Raw genomic sequence first — 20571 nt, 5'->3', positions numbered from 1 at the left:
GTATATATATATATATATATATATATGTATATATTATCACTATCCAAACACAATTACATATACATAGATACACTATAATCTAAAGTGTTGGGCCCGTGCGCAGCACGGGCATAGGCCATCTAGTTTATGTAATACGGACTACTACTTTTTAGAATCAAATTTCTTCATTCCTTAATCCTTACTTAAAATAATATTTGCATATTAAAATGGATACTCCATATATATGTCAAAAGTGACGGGTTCATTCGCACAAATGCCTCTATTACAGAGTAGTCTTTAATTTTGCCTCTCAAATTTGTGGTCTTTAATTTTTATCCTTCAGCCCTTTTGGCGCAATATAAGTTAGATTTTGCACGGCGAAGATTATATTTAGCTCTGTCCTATGTATCATAACATCCCGCAAGTTAAGCTGGACATAGCAAAATTTCAACACTCAACATAATTTGAAAAAAAAAAACATAAGTTTAGATTTCGCTCGATATATGTATCATAACTTCCCACGAATTATGTTTGACAAGACGAAACTTTCAACATTCAACATAATCTAAAAAATACTAGAACAACTTATGCAACATAACTTAATTCTTACAAAACTTATGTCATGCCAGACAAAAGTTCATTTTCCGATGGTAAAAATGTTACAGAATTTATGCTGGGCAAAGTTGATCTAGATATTTTCATTAAATAAGCAAAGAGGGAAAAAAATTAAAAACCACAAATCTGAGGGACAAATATTAAAGACCTCTACATTTGAAGAGCAATGGATAATTCACATGAATGCCCCATCTTGGGGTGGTCTTTAATTTTTGTCCCTCAAATCGCATGTCTTTAATTTTTGTCCTTCGGCAGTTTAAGTAATAAAAAAGCGGCAAGCGGCTGAAAATATCTCTGACATCGAAAAAACAAAAAAAGAAATTCGAATCTATGACCTAATTTCGCAAAACAAGTTTTCATAGAAACTATGCTTGTTCGGATAAAGTTACATAGAAACTATGCCTTGTTCGGCATAATTCTATAGAAATTAAGGTATTCGACATAACTACATTTCTACGGTGTCGGACAAGGCATCGTTTTCTATGTAACTTTGCCCGAATAGGTATAATTTTAAAACTTTGCCTTACGAAATTGTTTTTTTTTATTCTCCTTGGAGACGAACACAGAATGTCTGATTTCGTGGACCAGCGCATCAGGCCCAACTGAAATGTGGTGGGGCCACGTAAAGTATACTGGGTGGGTCTGGACGGTGAATAGTACATTGCGAATTGCCCTTCTTTTAGGGTGGTCTTTGAATTTTGCCCCTCATATTTGAAATCTTTAAATTTTGCCCTTTGGCTAAAACCCACGGTTCAGGTTCGAACCCCCACAACAAGATTTTAAAAAAAAATTCGCAAAAACGTAGTTTAAATTTCGCTTATGCCCCCACCGCACACTTGTGAAGGAATTACCAAAGTTATCCGGACCCGACATACTTATGCTTATGGGCGACTTAGCGTAAGATCTTGGCCGACATAACTTTGGTAATTCCTTCACAAGTTTATGCTGGTCCGGCATAAAGTTTGCCCATTAAAAGTTTGCTCCCTCCGGCATAAACTTATTCAGGAATTACCAAAGTTATGCCGGATCTGGCATACTTATGCCAAGTCTGCCCATAAGGCATGAGTATGCCAGATCCGGCGTACACGCGATTCAAATCTTGTCTTGCAATTTTTTTTTTAATTTATGCTTGAGCGAGAGTTCGAACTCAGAACCTCATGATTTATGTGTAAATGCTCAGAGTTGTAATGCGAAGGGTAAAAATTAAAGACTAGTAATATAAAAGACATAATTTAAAGACCATAAATATAAGGGGCAAAATTTAAAGGCTACGCCAAAAAAGAAGGGCAACCCGCGCAAAAAAATGAAGTGACAGGCCTAGAAAAATCAAAGCCCATCAATACCTCAAACCGGGCTCTCTTTTACTTTTCTCGACATCGCCACCGCATATTCTTCTCATTTTCTTTATTATTTTTCAGATATTACTTGAAAGAAGAGCTATCGATCAGATAAAAAATGGGGGATCACATAGCAAGAGGTGAAGATTTCGAGAAGAAGGCTGAGAAAAAACTCACTGGTTGGGGCCTTTTTGGTTCCAAATACGAAGATGCTGCTGATCTCTTTGATAAAGCTGGCAATTGCTTTAAACTCGCCAAATCATGTTTGTTCTTTTTCGATCTGCTTCTATTTCTCTTCATATGTTTTTGAATGCCCTAAATTCACTACTCTTGTCTTCGGATTCATTTTTCATTTTTACCAAAATATCCTTGTATTTAACGGTGCTATTATGTGAGAATTTGTGTGCATTTTCTTATTTATTGTGAGGATGATTGTTTTGTCAAATAATTTAGATGATTGTGTCAAATTTTTCTGGATTTTATTAGTTAATTTAATTGTTGGAGAATTTGGAAGATTGTCATTTGTACCTTTTTTTTAATTTTAAATCTTTTAAATAACTGCAGCATTGTTCATTTAAGGAGAGTTATTTACTGAGCAGATTTTATGTAACTTGGATATAAGTGATGATTGAGTGGGTTGTAATTTGCTTATAGGCGAATCTACGATTTCTAGAACATGGCTAAGGAAAAACTATATTAAGTGGGAATTGATCCCTAGTTCTCTTTCTCTACGTAAATAACTAAACATTCAATCGCAGGTAGTATTATACCAATTATAGAAAATATATACTCCCTCTGTCCCATTTTATGTGATACACTTTCCTTTTTAGTCTATCCCATAAAGAATGATACATTTCTATATCTAGAAATAATTTAACTTAAAACTTCCCTTTTATCTTTAGTGAAATGATTTAAAGCCACACAAATATCTATGGATTGTTTTAGATTGCTAGTTTCAAAAGTCTTCCTTTCTTTCTTAAACTCCGTACCTAGTTAAACTATGACACATAAATTAGGACGGAGGGAGTACATAAAATATCTAGTTTTACGGAGAGACCATGGGTTCACGTGGCCCAAAATTTATATATAAATTGGCCCCTGCTTGCTTGTAGCTTGGTGTATGGGCCGTTTTATTATTCCCCTGTCATCTTTTTTCCTTGGTAGAATTTATTCTAGAGATGGACAGATAAGAAAATTACCATTTTCTTCAATTTAGATTTTTAAATTGTATAAGATGGACATAAAAGTAAGGCAAGGTCTTAAGTTTTGAAGGATCTTTGGGGAAAGGCTAACTGTTTCATAAATTCAATCGCCATTGTTGCATGCTACGAAATTGCAGAATAATTTCTTGTTACCTGGTTCTTTCAGGGGATCAAGCTGGAGCAACATATGTTAAATTGGCTAATTGTCATATTAAGGTAAGTGTTTGATCCTCCTGTAGTAAGTCGTCTCTCATTGATGCTCTTTCCTTTCATTCTTTCTAACAGATATTTCAGTTCTTGAAAGTATAATCATTTTATGTTCACAGTTGGATAGCAAACATGAGGCTGCTAATGCTTATGCTGATGCTGCTCATTGCTACAAGAAGTCAAATACTAAAGGTTTGTAAGTCACGTAACACTTATTTGCTTCAAAACAGCACTTTTGTATTGCATGCTTCCAAAAAAATATATTTGCAACATCTTTTGATGCAAGTCCGTTCTGCTCTACATACAAGCCTCTTATCATTAGGAACTTCTTAGAGGTTTTGCATTTAGTTATATTATCTTGTCCCAGGACAAATTATTTGTGTTTGTCGGTGTCATACTTGATTGGACCTTGTTCCAAGGTATTTTCTCTACCATCCGTAAGCTGCTAGATGCTCTCCTTTAGGGTTGAGTTTTTTTCTTTTCTTTTTTGCTATTATGACACTGGTGATGTGTTAGTAATTTATAATGAGGATGTTAAAAAGAAAAGAATTGGAGCTCTCTGAGAGCCGCCGCGATTTTGGATACTGCAGGCGGGTCAAGGTTGAAAAGGTCGAGGGGGTTATACGGAAGATGAGCAGGGGGAGGGCGACCGGGCCAGATGAAATACCGGCAGAATTTTGGAAGAATGCGGGTAGGGGAGGCTTGGAGTGGCTTACGCGGTTGTTGAATGTTATTTTTAGGACGGCGGAGATGCCTGAAGAGTGGAGATGGAGCACTATGATCCCGTTGTATAAAAACAAGGGGGATATTCAGAACTGCAACAACTATAGGGGTATCAAGCTGTTGAGCCATACGATGAAAGTTTGGGAGAGAGTGGTGGAAGCGAGGATGAGGAAGTTAGTTTCTATTTCGGAGAACCAGTTCGGATTCATGTAGGGGCGTTCGACTACGAAGCCATTCACACCGGAGAGGTTGGTGGAGCAGTATAGGGATAAGAAGACTGACTTGCACATGGTGTTTGTCGATCTGGAGAAGGCTTACGACAAAGTCCCAAGAGAGGTGCTGTGGAGATGTGTGAAGCTAGAGGTGTCCCTGTAGCATACATTAGAGCGATTAAGGACATATATGATGGAGCCAAAACCCGGGTGAGGACGGTTGAAGGTGACTCGGAACAATTTCCAGTCACGATGGGCCTGCACCAGGGGTCCGCGCTTAGCCCGTTTCTCGTTTCTTTGTGGCGGGATGCTGCGACAAGCCACGTTCAAGGGAGAGGTACCGTGGTGCATGTTGTTTGCGAGACGACATTGTGCTTATCGACGAGTCGCGGAGTGGTGTTAACGCGAGACCCGGAGGTTTGGCGACGGACTGCGGAGTCGAAAGGGTTTCAAGTTGCGAGGACTAAGACGCAGTACTTAGAGTGCAAGTTTAGTAATGGGAGTCAAGTAGAGGACGAGGACGTGCAACTGGATACTCAGGTCATCCCGAAGAAAGAAAGTTTCAAGTACCTGGGGTCGATCATCCAAGGGACTGGCGAGATTGACGACGATGTCACACATCGTATTGGAGCGGGATGGATGAAATGGAAGCTCGCATCGGGGGTGTTGTGTGATAAGAAGGTGCCGCCTATTCTAAAGGGAAAGTTCTACAAAGCGGTGGTTAGATCGGCTATGTTGTATGGGACGGAATGCTGGCCAGTTAAGAAAGCGCTTGTCCAGAAGATGAAGGTAGCTGAGATGCGGATGCTGAGATGGATGTGCGGGCATACCAAGAGAGATAGGATTCGGAATGAAGTGATGCGGGATAAGGTGGGTGTGGCCCCTGTGGTGGATAAGATGCGGAAGGGAGGTTGAGGTGGTTCGGCCACGTGCGACGGAGACGCGCGACGCGCCGGTCGAGGAGGTGTGAGAGGATGGGCCGTGCGTGGGCCCGAAGAGAGGGAGGGGTAGGCGGGCCAAAGAAGGCACGGGGAGAGGTGATTCGGCACGACACGGCATTACTCCGCTTACCGAGGTCATGGACCTGATGGAGGGGTGGAGGTCGAGTATCGGGTAGAGGGCTGGCGGGGGCCGCGAGGTTTCCTTTGTCATATTAGGAGTATTTTTATCCTGCTTCTATGTGTTGGTCTTGTCTATCTTTATTATTTTATCATGACTTCGTTGCTCTTGCTATTTCTCATTTTCACATGGTTTTGATTTGCTTGTCCGTATCTGACTCTTTTCCTTGTTTCCCTTGTTTTCCTTGTTTTCTTTTGAGCCGAGGGTCTTTCGGAAACAGCCTCCCTGCCTTCCAAGGTGGGGGTAAGGTCTGCGTACACTTTACCCTCCCCAGACCTCACGTTGTGGGATCCAACTGGGTATGTTGTTGTTTGTTGTTGTTGATGTTAAAAAATCGGAGATTGTTGCACTGCCAAGTGCCAACTATTCTGGGTATTGTATGATATAGAATTTCTTTCAGAGATAAGTTTCAGATTATTTAAAAACAGAAACTATTCTGAAACATTTGGAAACTTTTGAGTTTATGTTAAATATTTTAAACACAGTAACTTTACTTGATTAGTACTATGTAAGATACGCAATGATTGCATGGTTACAAAGAAAAAGAAGTTATTGCACCTATGTATCAAGAGACTTATTGCATTAATGTTTAATACTTAAATCAAGACTATCTGTATAAGTCAATGTTACATTTTCAAAAAAAAAGACTATCTGTATAATACTTTAGAACGAAGTTTATGCATAGCATCGTTAATGTATACCATAATGAAATAATATCTTTGTTGATTTCAATGGAAGTAAGATAATTCACTACCATTTAATTGATAACTGAAAGTTTTTGTTAACGTTCTAACATTTGTTTGTATTTCATAAGATAAATATGATGAGTTAAATAAGGGTTGTTGCTGAAACATTGAAAAATAATAATGCTCTGATAGTTTCAAGAATTTTTTTTGATAAGTCCCAAGAATGTTGCTTGGAATAAACAATTTTGGAAGTTCAGTTAAATTTCTTTCTTCTGGTCTAAAGATGTCAAATTTGTTCGAGTTCTGGTGGAGATGTCCGGAAATTTAAACCATTGATATTACTAAGCACCACGAAGCAAAGTACTGATAAGAGAGAGAGAGAGAGAGAGACACCTAAGTGGACCACTTGGTGTTGCTTGGTTATCATTCACACAGACACACATATTACACACACACACACACACACACACACACTTGTTACAGTGTATTGCCTCCAGTGCTTTGTTCTATGGTAAAGGTAGTACAAAGTGGGACGTGTGATACGTACACATGACGAATGGGGACCAAGTTTGGTATTTAAATGGAGAAGGGTAGAGGGGGAGGGCCCATTTTCTACCGAGTTTCCTAGGTGGAAATAGCGAATTTTGTGGTTGAAGGAAAGAATAATAGACAGTATAATTCTATGCCAATCATTTCTGAGAATGTTCTGTGAAAATCATCAGACTGTAATTATCTTTCCAGTCCTCCTTAGTTATCTTTAGCTGTGGCTTAAACAAACTGAAATCTGTATTGTGTATCCTGCAGAGGCAATATCGTGTTTAGAGCAGGCAGTGAACATGTTTCTGGAAATTGGAAGGCTAAATATGTCTGCGAGATATTACAAGGTATAACTATATTATTTGCAAGAATCTAGATATTGTCTTTGATGTTTTAGAGGCCTGTTCTCTGTGTCCAATCAGACCTTTCATGTAAGAACGGGGTCTATTTCTTTGGTCTAGTCAGCTCAATGCTTAGTTTCTTTTATGTACTTAACTGATTGAACTTCTTATATAACAATGAAAGGTGATAAGTGATTGGTGTCTCTTTGTTATTAATGTTGTATACGACTGTTGTGCCAGAGGGTTGTACAAATTGCAGCTATTATAGTTGGAGTATCCCCAGGGAGCTTGGTTTCTCTGGTTGAAAGAGATGTAATGTGTTCTGTCCTGTGTGCAGGAAATTGCTGAATTATATGAGCAAGAGCAAAACTTGGAGCAGGCTATTAGTTACTACGAGAAGGCAGCTGATCTTTTTTCAAGTGAAGATGTAACAACAACTGCAAATCAATGCAAGCAGAAAGTTGCTCAATTCTCTGCTCAAATAGAGAAGTAAGATTCATAGTATTTAGGTAGTGTGATGTGATGTATTTTCTTCCAGAAAATGAAAGAATGTCGATTTATGTCATGAAACAATTATTGCTTAGCACTGGAAGATATTGCACATTTCTCTGTCAAATCATTAAGGTTGATCTGGTTTTCTTGGACTGCTGGTGAAATCAATCGTTTGTGCGGATGAACCAAACAGGAAAGATAGAAAAGAGGTCAATGTCAGTAGTTAGGAAAAGGTTATCAATTCCAAATTAAAAGTAGAACTATGGATAAATACCATTTGATGTGTCCCATATTTCACGGTGTTAATAAAGTTGCAAGCTTCTATTTTAGCTTCTTATTGTTTTATGCCTTTTAAGAATTGAATGTTCTCTTACAAATTCTGACATCATTTTCTCAGATATCCGAGAGCGATCGAGATCTTTGAGGAGATTGCACGTCACTCAGTCAACAACAACTTGTTGAAGTATGGAGTTAGAGGACATCTTCTTAATGCTGGTATTTGCCAACTTTGTAAAGGTGATGTTGTTGCAATCAACAATGCCTTGGAGCGATATCAGGTACCAGTGTTATTGTTCAGCCACTAAGATTTCTATCCACAGGCATGATATCAGTAGGTAAATATTGCATCTTCATCTGCAGGAGCTGGATCCAACATTTTCAGGGACACGTGAATGCAAATTGCTAGTGGTATGTCATAGCTTGTATTTTCCGGCTTGTGAATGTTTTCTCTCCTGCTTTCTGACCCTTTGCTTTTAGAGAATTGTTGGGTCTGGTCTTTGTGAAGATGGTTCTCATCATATCAAATCTATAAATTTCTATCTTATTTCACATGATCCAATGCATCTATGGGTAGTTACCTCCTAATATTTTGAATGATCATATTGAGATGCGTTCACGCAGAGCCAATATAATACTTGCTGCTTCCTATGTTGCTCGGACTCTGTAAAAATATTGCCGCACCCGTGTCGGATCCTCCAAAAATACACTACATTTGGAGGATCCGACACGCACCCGTCGACAATTTTGAAGAGTCCGAGCAACATAGGCTGCTTCACAGTTATAATACATGTAATTTCTGAATGTGACATTAAAGAGGTAATTTTGGAGTATTTTCTCTAATGACAGGATTTGGCAGCTGCGATTGATGAGGAAGATGTTGCAAAGTTCACCGATGCTGTCAAAGAATACGATAGCATGACACAACTGGTAATCTTGAACTCCACACCTTACCAATTAAAAGAAAACATGTGTTTCGGTGACATGACTTATATTGTAAATTTTACACTTCTGAGTAATGTGTTTCTTGTATTGGATACACACACACATGCCACACAGATATATGTATGTATTCTTTGTATCAATGACCTCCCTAATTGTTCTGGACCATCATAAGTTTAGTCTAAAAGGAACTATGATCGAACATCATGAAACCCTTGTCGCCCACATCACCAACAGTTACCTGAAATGTTTCTCTAGTCTCTAGCATTTATGAAGGTGACAAATTCATTTCATTCATTATAGTCCTTGAGCAGGCTGTGAGGGTGAGTCAGGGGCCAATGTTGGGTATGATGACCTCAGTTTCTTCCCTGCTCTATAGAATCACGATGTTCTTCCACTTTGCAAGAGGCTTTTCCTTGCTAGAGAATATTTTTAGTTTTGCTTCCATACTCATGCAAAAGAGAATTTCTCTGATAAGCAAAATTTTTAGGTAGAGCAATACTGGAGGAATCCCATGTACAGAGCTTATGATAAAAAATAATCCAAATAATTCTCAAGTATATAGTAGGCTTTTGGACATGAGTTGGTTGAGATTTGAAAAAGAAAAGTAAGATTTGAAGTTGAACTTGTGTTCAGACATGAAAGCAAAATTGAAGTATTATGTGAAATTTTGAAAAAACTTGAAGAGCTCCTAAAACTAGCTTTTAGAACTCCAAATTTATATTTTAAGTTTGAAGTTAAAATCTAAGTTACTCAGACTCGGGTGCGGGTGTCTGATACGGGTGCGGATCTAGAGGTCATATCCTTCATGATCTAAATTAAGATTCGGGGATACCGATCCAGGTATGGATACGGGTGCGGGGATTCGGCTAAAAATAATTGAAATATCTAAAAATAGAAATATAAAACCTAAATTATGAGATATTATGTGGAAACATGAGGAGAAAATATTGATCAAGAGGAGAATCCCGGAAGGAGATGAAAGGAAAAGGAGTGAAATAGAAATTTCAATGTACAAGGTATTCCATTTTCTTCAAGTCCACCTTAGCTTTTGTTTTGATTATAGAAATCATTGGATCTGTCCGGAATTTCTCCGTTGATTTTGGTCAAAGTTTTTTTTTTGATGAAGTAAGTGGTTGTATTGAAAAGCATCAAGTAGATGCAAGAAAGTTACAGAGAAAAACGTAGGTGATAACTCCAGAACACAAAAAAAAAAATAAGTAAGATCTGGGAGTTAAAACCTATAGCAAAAATCAAGGCTGTTAAGCCATTGAGAGGGAACTAATGAAATCTAAAAGGGAAATTGCATCATTTACAGGGGAAAGATTGCTCCAGCTAAAAAGATACAGTAAGCTTTTAGATCTCAGGGAGCAGTTAGGAGTTGAAATCCCTTCATGACACCTGCTGTTTCTTTCCATCCAAATACACCAAAATATACAGGCTGGTACCATTTGCCAGATTTTCTCGATGGATCTATCCACTTTCCATAGGCTCCAACTAGCAACTGCTTCTTTTAGGGTGAGTGGTGTTGACCAGCTAATACCAAAAACTGCACAATACATGGACCAAATGTTTGTTGCCACAGGGCAATGTAAGAACAAGTGATTCACTGTCTCATCTGTAAGGTGGCACATGAAGCATCTACTAGCTATCTGAATACCCCTCTTCTTGAGATTATCTTGAGTGAGAGTACCATTTAGAAGAGTTGTCCAAATGAAACATTTGACTTTTGGAGGGAGATTAGTCTTCCAGACCAGTTTCCAAGGCCAATGGTCAGTTAAAGCATTTGTCATGTTAAGTCTGCTGTAGCCTTCCTTGACTGTGTAGGATCCTTTGCTTGAACCATTCCATTTGAGACTGTCTGGGATGTGAGGATTTACTGAGCAACCTTCTAGCAGACTGTACAAATTAGTGAGCTCACCTAACTCCCAATCTTGCAAATTCCTTCTGAAGTTTAAGTCCCAAATGTTGCCTTCTCTATTGTTTGCGACTGTTGCATCCGGATCAGTAGCTATTAAGAAAAGCCTAGGATGAGACTCTTTCAATGGAAGATTGAGCAACCACCTGTCTTTCCAGAATTTAACCTTGTTACCATTCCCAATCCTGAAAGACACATCTAGGAAGAATTCATCCTTCAAATTGTTAATGTGTTTCCAAGGCCCCACTCCATGTGGAGCTCTGGTTTTCTTGGTGCACCAATTATCTTGTCTCCCATATTTGGCACTGACCACCTCTTTCCATAAAGTTGATGTTCCTTGGTTGAATCTCCACCACCATTTCAAAAGTAGACTCTTGCTGTGTTTGCTTAAATCTCTTATGCCCAATCCTCCTTGATCCTTAGGCAGTATCACTTTTTCCCATTTAACTAAATGAAATTTATGCTCCTCACTGTTCCCTTCCCAAAGAAAGTTTCTCCTCAGTTTATCCAGTTTACTCAACACCTCAGAAGGCATTGGTATAAGGGACATCATATATGTAGGGATGCTGTCTAAAACGCTATTAATGAGTGTTAATCTTCCTCCCATGGATAAGTACTGCATTTTCCAGTTCCCTAGCCTTTTCTCCATCTTTTCTATAACTCCATTCCATACTTCTTCTGCTTTGAATTTTGCTCCTAGAGGCAGACCTAGATAAGTTGTTGGAAAGGAGCCTATTTCACACGCCATTATATCTGCCAATTCATCCAGATTAGGCACTGCATTCACCGGATAAATCTTACTCTTCAACATATTGATATGGAGACCCGAGACGATTTCAAATAGCATGATAGTTAAGTTTAGATATTGCACTTGGATCTTTTCTGCCCCACAAAATATTAAAGTGTCATCTGCATAGAGCAGATGAGAGACACTGATAGACCGATTTGGCCTGCTTTCCACCTTGAACCCTTCAATCCAGTGATTGAGAATTGCTTTATCCAACATCTTACTCAGACCTTCCATTGCTAGTAAGAATAAGAAAGGGGAAAGAGGGTCCCCTTGTCTTATTCCTTTCTGAGGGGAAAAAAAACCAACTGGTGCCCTGTTAACCAATATAGAGTACTTGACAGTGGTGAGGCTAAATTTAATCCATTTGATCCACCTGCTCCCAAATCCCATTTGACTCAATAAGGACAACAAATAGGACCAGTTAACTTTATCAAATGCCTTCTCCACATCCAGCTTGCACATCACCCCAGGGAGTCCACTTTTGAGCCTTCCATCAAGCAATTCATTGGCCATTAAGGAAGCATCCGTAATCTGTCTATTTTTCAAGAAAGCATTTTGTTCCCCTGACACAAGCTTCCAGATCACTGTTTTAAGTCTTTCAGCTAATACTTTAGCCAGTATCTTGTAGACACTGCCGATCAGACTAATGGGCCTGAAGTCTTTGAGATTCTGAGCTCCTTTCTTCTTAGGGATTAGAGTGATGAATGAGGCATTGCTGGATTTGACCATGTGACACTGCTGATGAAAATGATTGAGAGCTCCCATAATATCTGCTTTAATGAAATCCCATGTACTATGGTAAAAAGCCATTGTGTAACCATCTGGTCCTGGGCTTTTATCCGGGGCACAAGAAAAGATAGCAGCTTTAACCTCTTCTTCTTCAAAATTCCTCTCTAGCCAAATTTTCTCTGCTTGTGTTAAGAAGTTAAGGCTATCAAATCTTACTTCAGGTCTCCATTGCTCTTCTTCTGTGTACAGATCTTGATAAAACCTTAGAATTTCAGCTTTGATATCATCTTTATTATCACATACTTCATCCCCAATCAGCAGCTTGTCAATATGGTTAATCCTTCTCTGAGAGTTTGCTACTCTTTGAAAGAATTTGGTATTCCTATCCCCTTCTTTAAGCCATAAACATCTGGACTTTTGCCTCCAAGAGATCTCCTCAATTTTAGCTATTTCCTGCAACCTAAGTTTGAGATGAAGTGATCTCTCTTTTTCAACTTGTGTCATGTATCTGCCTTCTACTGATTGCTCTAGGATTGCTAAATCGTCTAGAAGTCTGCCCTTTTGAACTTCCAGCATCCCAAAATTTTCTTTGTTCCAGCTAGTAATATCTTTCTTCAGGTTTCTGAGCTTCTGCATAAGAATGAAGTCCGGGCTGCCTCTAATAGAGTAACCTTGCCACCATTCTTTGATCTTCTCCAGAAAGCCTTCAACTTTTAGCCACATGTTCTCAAATTTGAAGTAAGATGGATTTGAGTCCCAATCTCCACACTCCAGAATAATTGGTCTATGATCTGAAAGAACCCTTGGAAGGGCTAACTGCTTTATAGCTCGAAAGTTGTCATTCCATTCAGGGGAAATTAGAAATCTATCTATTCTGGAAGCTTGAAGAGAATCTTCACCTCTGAACCAAGTGTATTTAGCACCTTGTAGAGGTAAGTCTATGATGCCCAAATCTTGTAGAGTGAAATTGAAGGTGTCCATTGCTCTTGATCTCCTTGTGCAATTGAATCTTTCACTTTCAAATCTACATACATTAAGATCACCTCCTATAACCCACTGTTCGTCCCACAAACCTCTTATTGCAGCTAATTCATCCCATAATAATTCCCTTTCAATATTGGAATGGGGACCATACACACCTGTAAAGCACCACCTAAATTCCTCTTGAGTGCTTTCTAGCATGCAAGAAATAGTATAACATCCTCTCTGAACCTCCCTAATTGACCATTGCCTTTTGTCCCACATAACTATAATTCCCCCACTTCTGCCCGAAGATTGTAGTTCAACCCATTCCACCCAATTGTTACCCCAAATTTGCCTAATCCAGCTTATCGACCAATCTTCAATTTTTGTTTCTTGAAGACAAACAATATCGGCTTTCCATTTTTGGATTAGAGATTTCACAGTGGTTCTCCTACTTGTCTCGTTGAGACCCCGTACATTCCAACTTAGAACTTTGATCTTCATCTGGAGTTGGACTTGTAGTACCTGTCCCCCTCCTCTGTTCTTTTCCCATCTGAGTTCATGTCCCACTTGAGTCTACCCAATTCCAAGGATTGCCTTGTCTTCCCCGGTTTCTTTTTCCCTTTTTCCTGAATCTGTTCTTGCCGTTTCTGATCCATTCGAAGAACCATGCCCAGTAATTCATGTTCAAAACCCACTGCGTTAACCCCAAAGACCTTGCATGCCCTCATTAAAACTCCTTTAGCCCATCTTGAGGTATCAATCACTGCTGGACTGTTGATCTGGAAAGAACCTCCTAATTGTTCGTTGTGCCATGGAAGAGAAAGAGTATCACATGAGGAGAGGTCAATATCTGTGCTACTTACTTGCTCTACTTCAAACTCAGGCAGGTATCTCGGGATTAACATGTGTGGAATTTCTGCTTCATCATCAGCTTCTGAGAAATCGCATGTAGAATCCAAGTGATGGATAATTGTTGCTTCTGAGGCTTCAATTTCCACTGACAGAGGGTCAAAATAGTTCGTATGTTTGAAAGGGCTAATCTTTTGTTGACAAGGATCGATAAGTGGTCCCCTGGCCCTCCAATTAGTTTTAGAGGCTTTTCTTTTCTTTTGTGGCTTGGGCTTAGGGTTTGGGCCTCTTTTGTAATAAGATTGCCCAAGATGTTGGCCCAAATTAGCTGTTGCATTTTTATTCTGAATCTGAGGCCCAACTTTAGGTGGCACGTGCCCTTGCCAGATTTTTGAATTAAAGCTGCCATTGTGACTGGGTTTCTGGTTATTGACCAGCGGATAAACCAGAGTATTCACCGCTTGGCTTGTAGAGGCTTCCTCGATCCCTTTTCCGGCGTTTCCTTCCTTTCTTCTTTCTTCATTCCGGTGGTCGGAGATAATCTGAATGAGATGGTCCTCCAAGATTGAGATTTTGAACCTCAATTTCCCAATCTCCAAACTGACCTCTTTCGGTGTTTCTTGCAGATTATTTTCCACACAAATTCGAGCCCAAAAAAAGTGAGATCTGTCCTTTGTATCCTCATCTATCCCTATGAATCCGCCGCAAGCGTCACCAATAGACTTAAAGGATCTCATAGTCCAGCCGTTTAGAGGGAGCCCAAAGGCTTTGATCCATTTTTTACCCGAATCCATCTTCACCGGCTCTAACCCAGATTCCGGAGTCCACCAGTCAAGCTTCAGATGTCTCCCATTCCAGAACCAGTCCCCTGCTTTGATTCTTGCTGCTTCTTGCCTAGATGGAAGCTCAAAGAGGAAGGTGTTGTGTGATATCGGGGAAACTCGAAGACCAGCGGTTACTTGCCATCTCTTGATGAACCAAGTTTGGATTGTGTCAGCTTTGGGACTTCGATTAAAGGGATCGTTGAAACATCCCACCAGGCATTTTGAGAGGAAGAGGCTGCTTTCATCCACTTCTCCAGAGTAGCAAGTTTGCTCTTTTTGTTGCAAAGGCCATGAAGAGATTCGGGCTGAGTTGAGGAAAGATTTTTTATGCATATCAGTGATCACTTTGAATTTCTTATTAGAGGCTTCTCCCAACCAATGTAAAATCTTCCCTGAAATATCTCCCCAGCCCCCATTGTAATAATTCTCTGGAATAATAATGCCTTTTCTTCTTTCCCCTGTGATTGTTTCGACTCTGAGATATCTACCATAGATGTTGAAATTTTGGTAGACCCTGTATACAAAAGTTTGAATCTTTCTTCCCCACCTTCTATAAAGGTTCCCCTGCCCTTTTGAGGCTTGCTGCAGTTGAGTGCATACCCATCTAAGATTTTCCTCATCTATCTTGATCTGACTAGTAAATCTGCGGCCTCGTTCTACCCATACGAACCATCTGTCCGAGCTCCCATAATCTTCATAAATTTCAAAAGATTTATCACCTGAGATGAAGAAGATCTTCTCTCCCATGACTGGAGACAAGATTTAGTTAGAAGAGAAGAGAAAAGTTAATTAAACAGTGGTCACAAAAGGTGAGAGACTGAGTGTTAGAAAGAAAGAGGGTCAAATTCCGACACAGGCACCGGAAAGAGGGCATTCTGCAAACCTAGAAAGTAGGAGAGAGAGTGTTTTGGGTTCCGTGCCTGAGAGCATTTTTTTATTGCTGGTGGTTGAACTCGACAAGGGTTTTTTTTGGTCAAAGTACCCAAAAGCAGTTGACCAGATCAGGTATGGATCCCACACCCACACGCACGTCGTGTCGACACGGGTGCGGCACCGAAAGTGTAGAGTCCGATTAACTTAGGTTAAAATAATGAGTCAATTTGATAAACAAACCCTTAGTTGAATAATCTCCCAAGTATTATTTCAAATGTTTGGAATCTTATCTATGGCCAAACAGACTATGCTATGCGAAAAGCTCAACATATCATCGATACACATTGTTATATCCTTGTTCTGCTAAGGACCAAAACAGACTAGTCTTTGGACATTCCATGTGGTTCCTCAACTCCCTTGTAAGATATGCAGCTTCTCTCCAGAGTGCTATTGTTAATGCTTGAAGGTTACTTTCCATGCTTCATACTAGGCATACCCAGTGTTATTAAAGCCCATGGCTTCGTCGCTTAAAGTGATGAAGCAAAAATTAAGGGATTATTGCTTTATGGGCAATGCGCTTCAGATTTTCAAACAATGACGTGCAAGGTGTTCGCCACGAGAAGCGTTGATTCTTTAAATCTCGACTTTGAGAAGTTAACTAATATCAAAATTATTGTATAGTGGATGCTGAAATTAGTCCAATTGAAAATTTGCTTACTACCGTACTAAATTCATATGGTATTTTAATCTTTTGTAAGTTGTGTGCTCCACTTCAAATAAGTCCACCCTTCACTTCTCGCTTTTCGTTTCAAGCTCCTGGGGCCTGTTAGTTCTTTGCACTTTATGCTTTTAAATCACTGGCATACCTCATCCACTTGGGAGTTCCAGCGGTTTGCAAGACCTAATAAAGTATAAACACCAATGAAGTTGACAGTAACTTCCGAACCTAATTGGCTGTCATTCAGTGCATAAGCTAGTAGCATCTTCATCAACTCTTATGAAGCACCACTATCTGACCTCAGGGTCTTGGGGTCTGGTACTGAAGGTTGAATATTTGGCATCAACTCTACTTGTTATCTCTCTAGGGTGCTTAATTTTTTTTTTTTTGCCAAAGAGACTTGTCAATTCAACAAATTAGGGGGACACAAGATGGACCGACTTTTTGGGATTTGAGATTTAGAAGGGGTTTTCAAGATTGGGAAGTGAGTGAGTTTCAAATATGGATAGAATTGCTCTATAGGCAAGTCATTCTGGTGGATAATCCCGATGTGTGGCGGTGGGGCCCGGAAAATAATGGAGTGTTTTCTGTGAACTCTTTTTATGAGAAATTGCTGGTTAGGGAGGAGGTTGATTTCCCATGTAATGCAATATGGGTTCCAACTGTCCGAAGAAGGTGTGTTTCTTCACCTGGCTAGCCACTAGAGGGGTGATCTTGACGGCGGAAAATCTTAGAAAGCGGAAGGTTGTCTCTGTCAGTTGGTGTTACATGTGCAAGGAGACAGGAGAGAACGGTTTCGAACTTCTTGGGCAATGCCAAGAAGTGTGAAAAAGTTGATGTTCAATTGGAAGAGCGAGAGGAGGAGGAGAAGACGAAGGGCTTAGAAAGTGGTTCCGCTTGCGTTGATGTGGGTGGTTTGGAGAGAGAGAATAGGAGAGCTTTTGATGGAGTAGACTCGAGTTTCTCTCAGTTGAGGAGTAATCTCCACTCCCTTATTTTCTTTTGGTGTAAACAGAAAGTTCCTTGTAGTGTAGATGATTGGGCGGAGTTTGTAGACAATCATACTGTGTAGATGCTTTACCTTGTGGTATATCCCTTTTGTACCCCTAGTTTGGCCATGTTTATGAATGAAAATACCTTTACTCGATTAAAAAAAAATGTAACAGTAAAAAAAAAAGTAACAACAGTAGCATAACCATATGGATATTTAACTCAATGGTTTTGGTTTTACGGCAATTGTCTACATATTGCATAGCTTTGGAAGCAAGAGGTCTTTAGCAGCTTTTTATACCGACAAAGAACTCTTTTTTGGGTTGAGCACGAGTATTCAAGCTGTTTGAGTATATGAAAGAGGCATGTTTTTCTGAGGAGACTTAGATTGCATTGGAAGTTTTATAAGATTTCGGGAAGTGGATGAAATTGAGGAGCAGAGACTGCAGTTGACCCTTATTTTACTGTCTATGGAGGATAGAGAGGGTATGTTAGGTTAAACTTGCATGAGAAGGCTGCAGGTTTTATTAGTTATAGGGCAGTAGTGACATTTGAGTATAGAAACAGCTTTACTGACCTTTAAACTTTGCTAAATGCATTGGCATTTGGACTTGAAAGCAGAATTTGATATGTGCAGGCTGTACGAGTGTTTCCCATAGTAATTATTCATGCCTGAGGCCGCTGACTTAATAAAACAATAGAATCTATTTGCTTATCTGGTGACAACATATTCAATCTTGACATATCTATATGGTGGATTCATTTTTTTTTTGTCATCAATGCTTCGTGAATTCATACTTGGATGCTTAATTCACTTGAGCACATATTACTATGTTCATTTACAATCTACTTATGTTTGTATTGTGGCATATATCTCACTCAGGATGCTTGGAGGACAACACTGCTTCTAAGAGTCAAGGAAACATTGAAGGCGAAGGAGCTCGAGGAAGACGATCTGACTTAATTTGTTCCTCTGACCTATTGTAAACTACTAGTACATTTATGTGATTTTGTTTGTACCGGGTGATTGATTGTTATCATGCTTGCTTGAATGCATTGTATTTGTACTAATCTGAGTTTGGCTGGTTACAAGGTTTTTGTCTAATGGTCGAAGTTGAAGCCTTGAGGCTGAGAGGTCTAAAGTCCATGTTTTGTACAATTCTGTATTGGTGTGGGTATTTGTACCATCAATTATGTGTAAATAAATGTTCTTCTCATTTGGACTAGAAGAACGATAAAATGAAATTGTTGGTTGCCAGGAAGGAAGAAAGTGAAATTGGAGTTAATGAATCGCTTGCAAGTTGTAGTACAAGAAAACCAGAGCTAGGATTACACTCCTAAATTGGCTAGTGATAGTAGTAGTAGATTACGTGTTGATTGAAATTCTTGTTGATTTCGTGTCCCGGATGTGAATGGGCAGTGTCGAATCCTCCTAACTCGATCGTGTAGGACTTGGTAATTATAATTGACTTAAATTACTAAGTCTTATAGCTGGACACAAATACTTGTAAATAGGAAAATAGAGTTCTAAAGGCATTGTTAACGTATATAAGATGTGATATGGTTTAATTTTAGTCTTGTACGTCAACGTGATTAACGAGAAAGAATCCAAAGCGTTGAATCTACAATCATTCTTTGAATTTCTTCAAATACGAGCCTCTATCATTATATTGATAGCAAATTAACTGCAATAGAATTGATTTTATTTATCAATCAATAGGTGTAAAGAGTTATGCATGACGCAATTATAAAGCTCAAACTTCACAAATTGAATTGTCTTCTCCAGTTCCAATAGTGGAGTTCAAACAAAACAATGCCTGTGTCCTTTCATATTTATAGCAGCTAATTTATCTCAAAAGATTAAATTATTGAGCATAAGAATGAAGATGGATCCAAATGGCACAGTGATAAATATACTTGAACACTAAGATTAGTATGCCTACCCTTACTAGTTTGGGTTAGACATAGTAATTATATTATTAGCAGACATCCATTCTTAGAGCGGTGTTTGGTATTTATTCACGCTGTACCTAGAACTATTGTTCCATTATATGCTGCTGAGCTAAAAGAGATGAAAGCACTGGTGTGGTATATAGGTGCAAATATTGTCTAATTGATAAAATTAAATGTCAAATAATATTATGTTTACATAATTGTCAAATAATATTATGTTTACATAATTGTCAATTAGTATCTTTCTTCCCTAAAAAGACTGTCCTGCAAATTCACTTTTTTGAATGTATTTTGTAGCACAGAACGTACCTATTTTCCTTGCTTAGAGTAGGCTATCTCCTAAATATGCTGTAATAAGATGCAAATCTCAGGATTTGAAGTGTATGGCTTTCTAAAATGATTTCAAGTTAATATCATAGTAGTAATAAATAGGTTTACAATTAAATATTTATAGAATTTAGTGAAAATTAAATATATACCGGATTTACGTGAACCCGTATAGCAGAGCCTCTAGATCCACCCTGTTGGTAAGATTTGAAGATTGTTTTCTGTTAATCTTTGTTATTGTTTTGTTGCTTGTTATAAAAATCTTTACGACTCCAGTATGTATTATCTATCATCGAGTTTCTTCTACCATTTGTGTGAGATTTATTTTCCTGTGTGAAAAAAAGTAGTTTGTGGTTGTCCTTGAATTTGATCATGCTCCAAAAATGGAGTGAATAACTTAAAAGGTCATTGAGTTATAGCAAATGTCTCATTAAAGTCACTTATGTTTTGTTATGTATCAAAAAGGTCATTCAAGTTAGACTAGTTTACCTATAAAGTCATTATACCAAAAAACTAAATAAATAATTACATAAACCTGCCCCAAGTTTGATTTTATATCACTTACTTCCTTTGTGGTTTATTTGCCTCTCTTATTTTAATTTTTTACCTAATTATTATTAATATAAAAAATTAGTTTAACTAATTTGTTCTTTAGGATATTTTTTTTAATTAACCTTGTAATCATTTTTTTTTTTAAAACATTGAATTTTATACAAATCTAAGGTACAAGTATATGCATGCAATCTTAGGATTTCCGTATATGAAACTTGATAATTTAATCTTCATTAATTAATTGAGGATATACTGATTCTTTAGAGAAATTACTAAATTAACTTTGGGAACCTATCATAATTTATTTATCAGTCATGGGACGAAATGTGTAATACTTTTATATTTTTCTCATTTTATTTTACTTATTTAATATTTTGAAGCTTAGTAGCAAAATTTCTAAGAGATACTATTATC

The 20571-nt window shown here is 38.4% G+C and overlaps 1 protein-coding gene across 1 annotated transcript; it reads left to right on the top strand.

Moving 5' to 3' along the window:
* Nucleotides 1-1941: 1941 nt before the first annotated feature.
* Nucleotides 1942-18595, top strand: LOC132044403 (alpha-soluble NSF attachment protein). Its single transcript, XM_059434889.1, has 9 exons — nt 1942-2194; nt 3300-3349; nt 3460-3532; nt 6885-6964; nt 7296-7447; nt 7848-8007; nt 8090-8137; nt 8576-8656; nt 18209-18595. Exons 1-9 carry the CDS (start codon nt 2050-2052, stop codon nt 18287-18289), a joined length of 870 nt encoding a protein of 289 aa, XP_059290872.1. The 5' UTR covers nt 1942-2049; the 3' UTR covers nt 18290-18595.
* Nucleotides 18596-20571: the final 1976 nt, after the last annotated feature.

This window comes from Lycium ferocissimum, unplaced genomic scaffold (genome assembly GCF_029784015.1).
Source record: "Lycium ferocissimum isolate CSIRO_LF1 unplaced genomic scaffold, AGI_CSIRO_Lferr_CH_V1 ctg4429, whole genome shotgun sequence".
Lineage (NCBI taxonomy): Eukaryota > Viridiplantae > Streptophyta > Magnoliopsida > Solanales > Solanaceae > Lycium > Lycium ferocissimum.
The sequence above is the reverse complement of the archived record's forward strand: the minus strand, read 5'-3'. Positions and strand labels throughout refer to the sequence as shown.

What these genes read in the sequence shown, in the direction of transcription:
- LOC132044403 (XM_059434889.1), top strand. Translation starts at nt 2,050, where the DNA reads ATGGGGGATCACATAGCAAGAGGTGAAGATTTCGAGAAGAAGGCTGAG. An exon ending in TGGCTAATTGTCATATTAAG is followed by an intron (nt 3,350 to 3,459) that starts GTAAGTGTTTGA and finishes TTATGTTCACAG; the next exon opens with TTGGATAGCAAACATGAGGC. An exon ending in GTGAATGCAAATTGCTAGTG is followed by an intron (nt 8,138 to 8,575) that starts GTATGTCATAGC and finishes CTCTAATGACAG; the next exon opens with GATTTGGCAGCTGCGATTGA.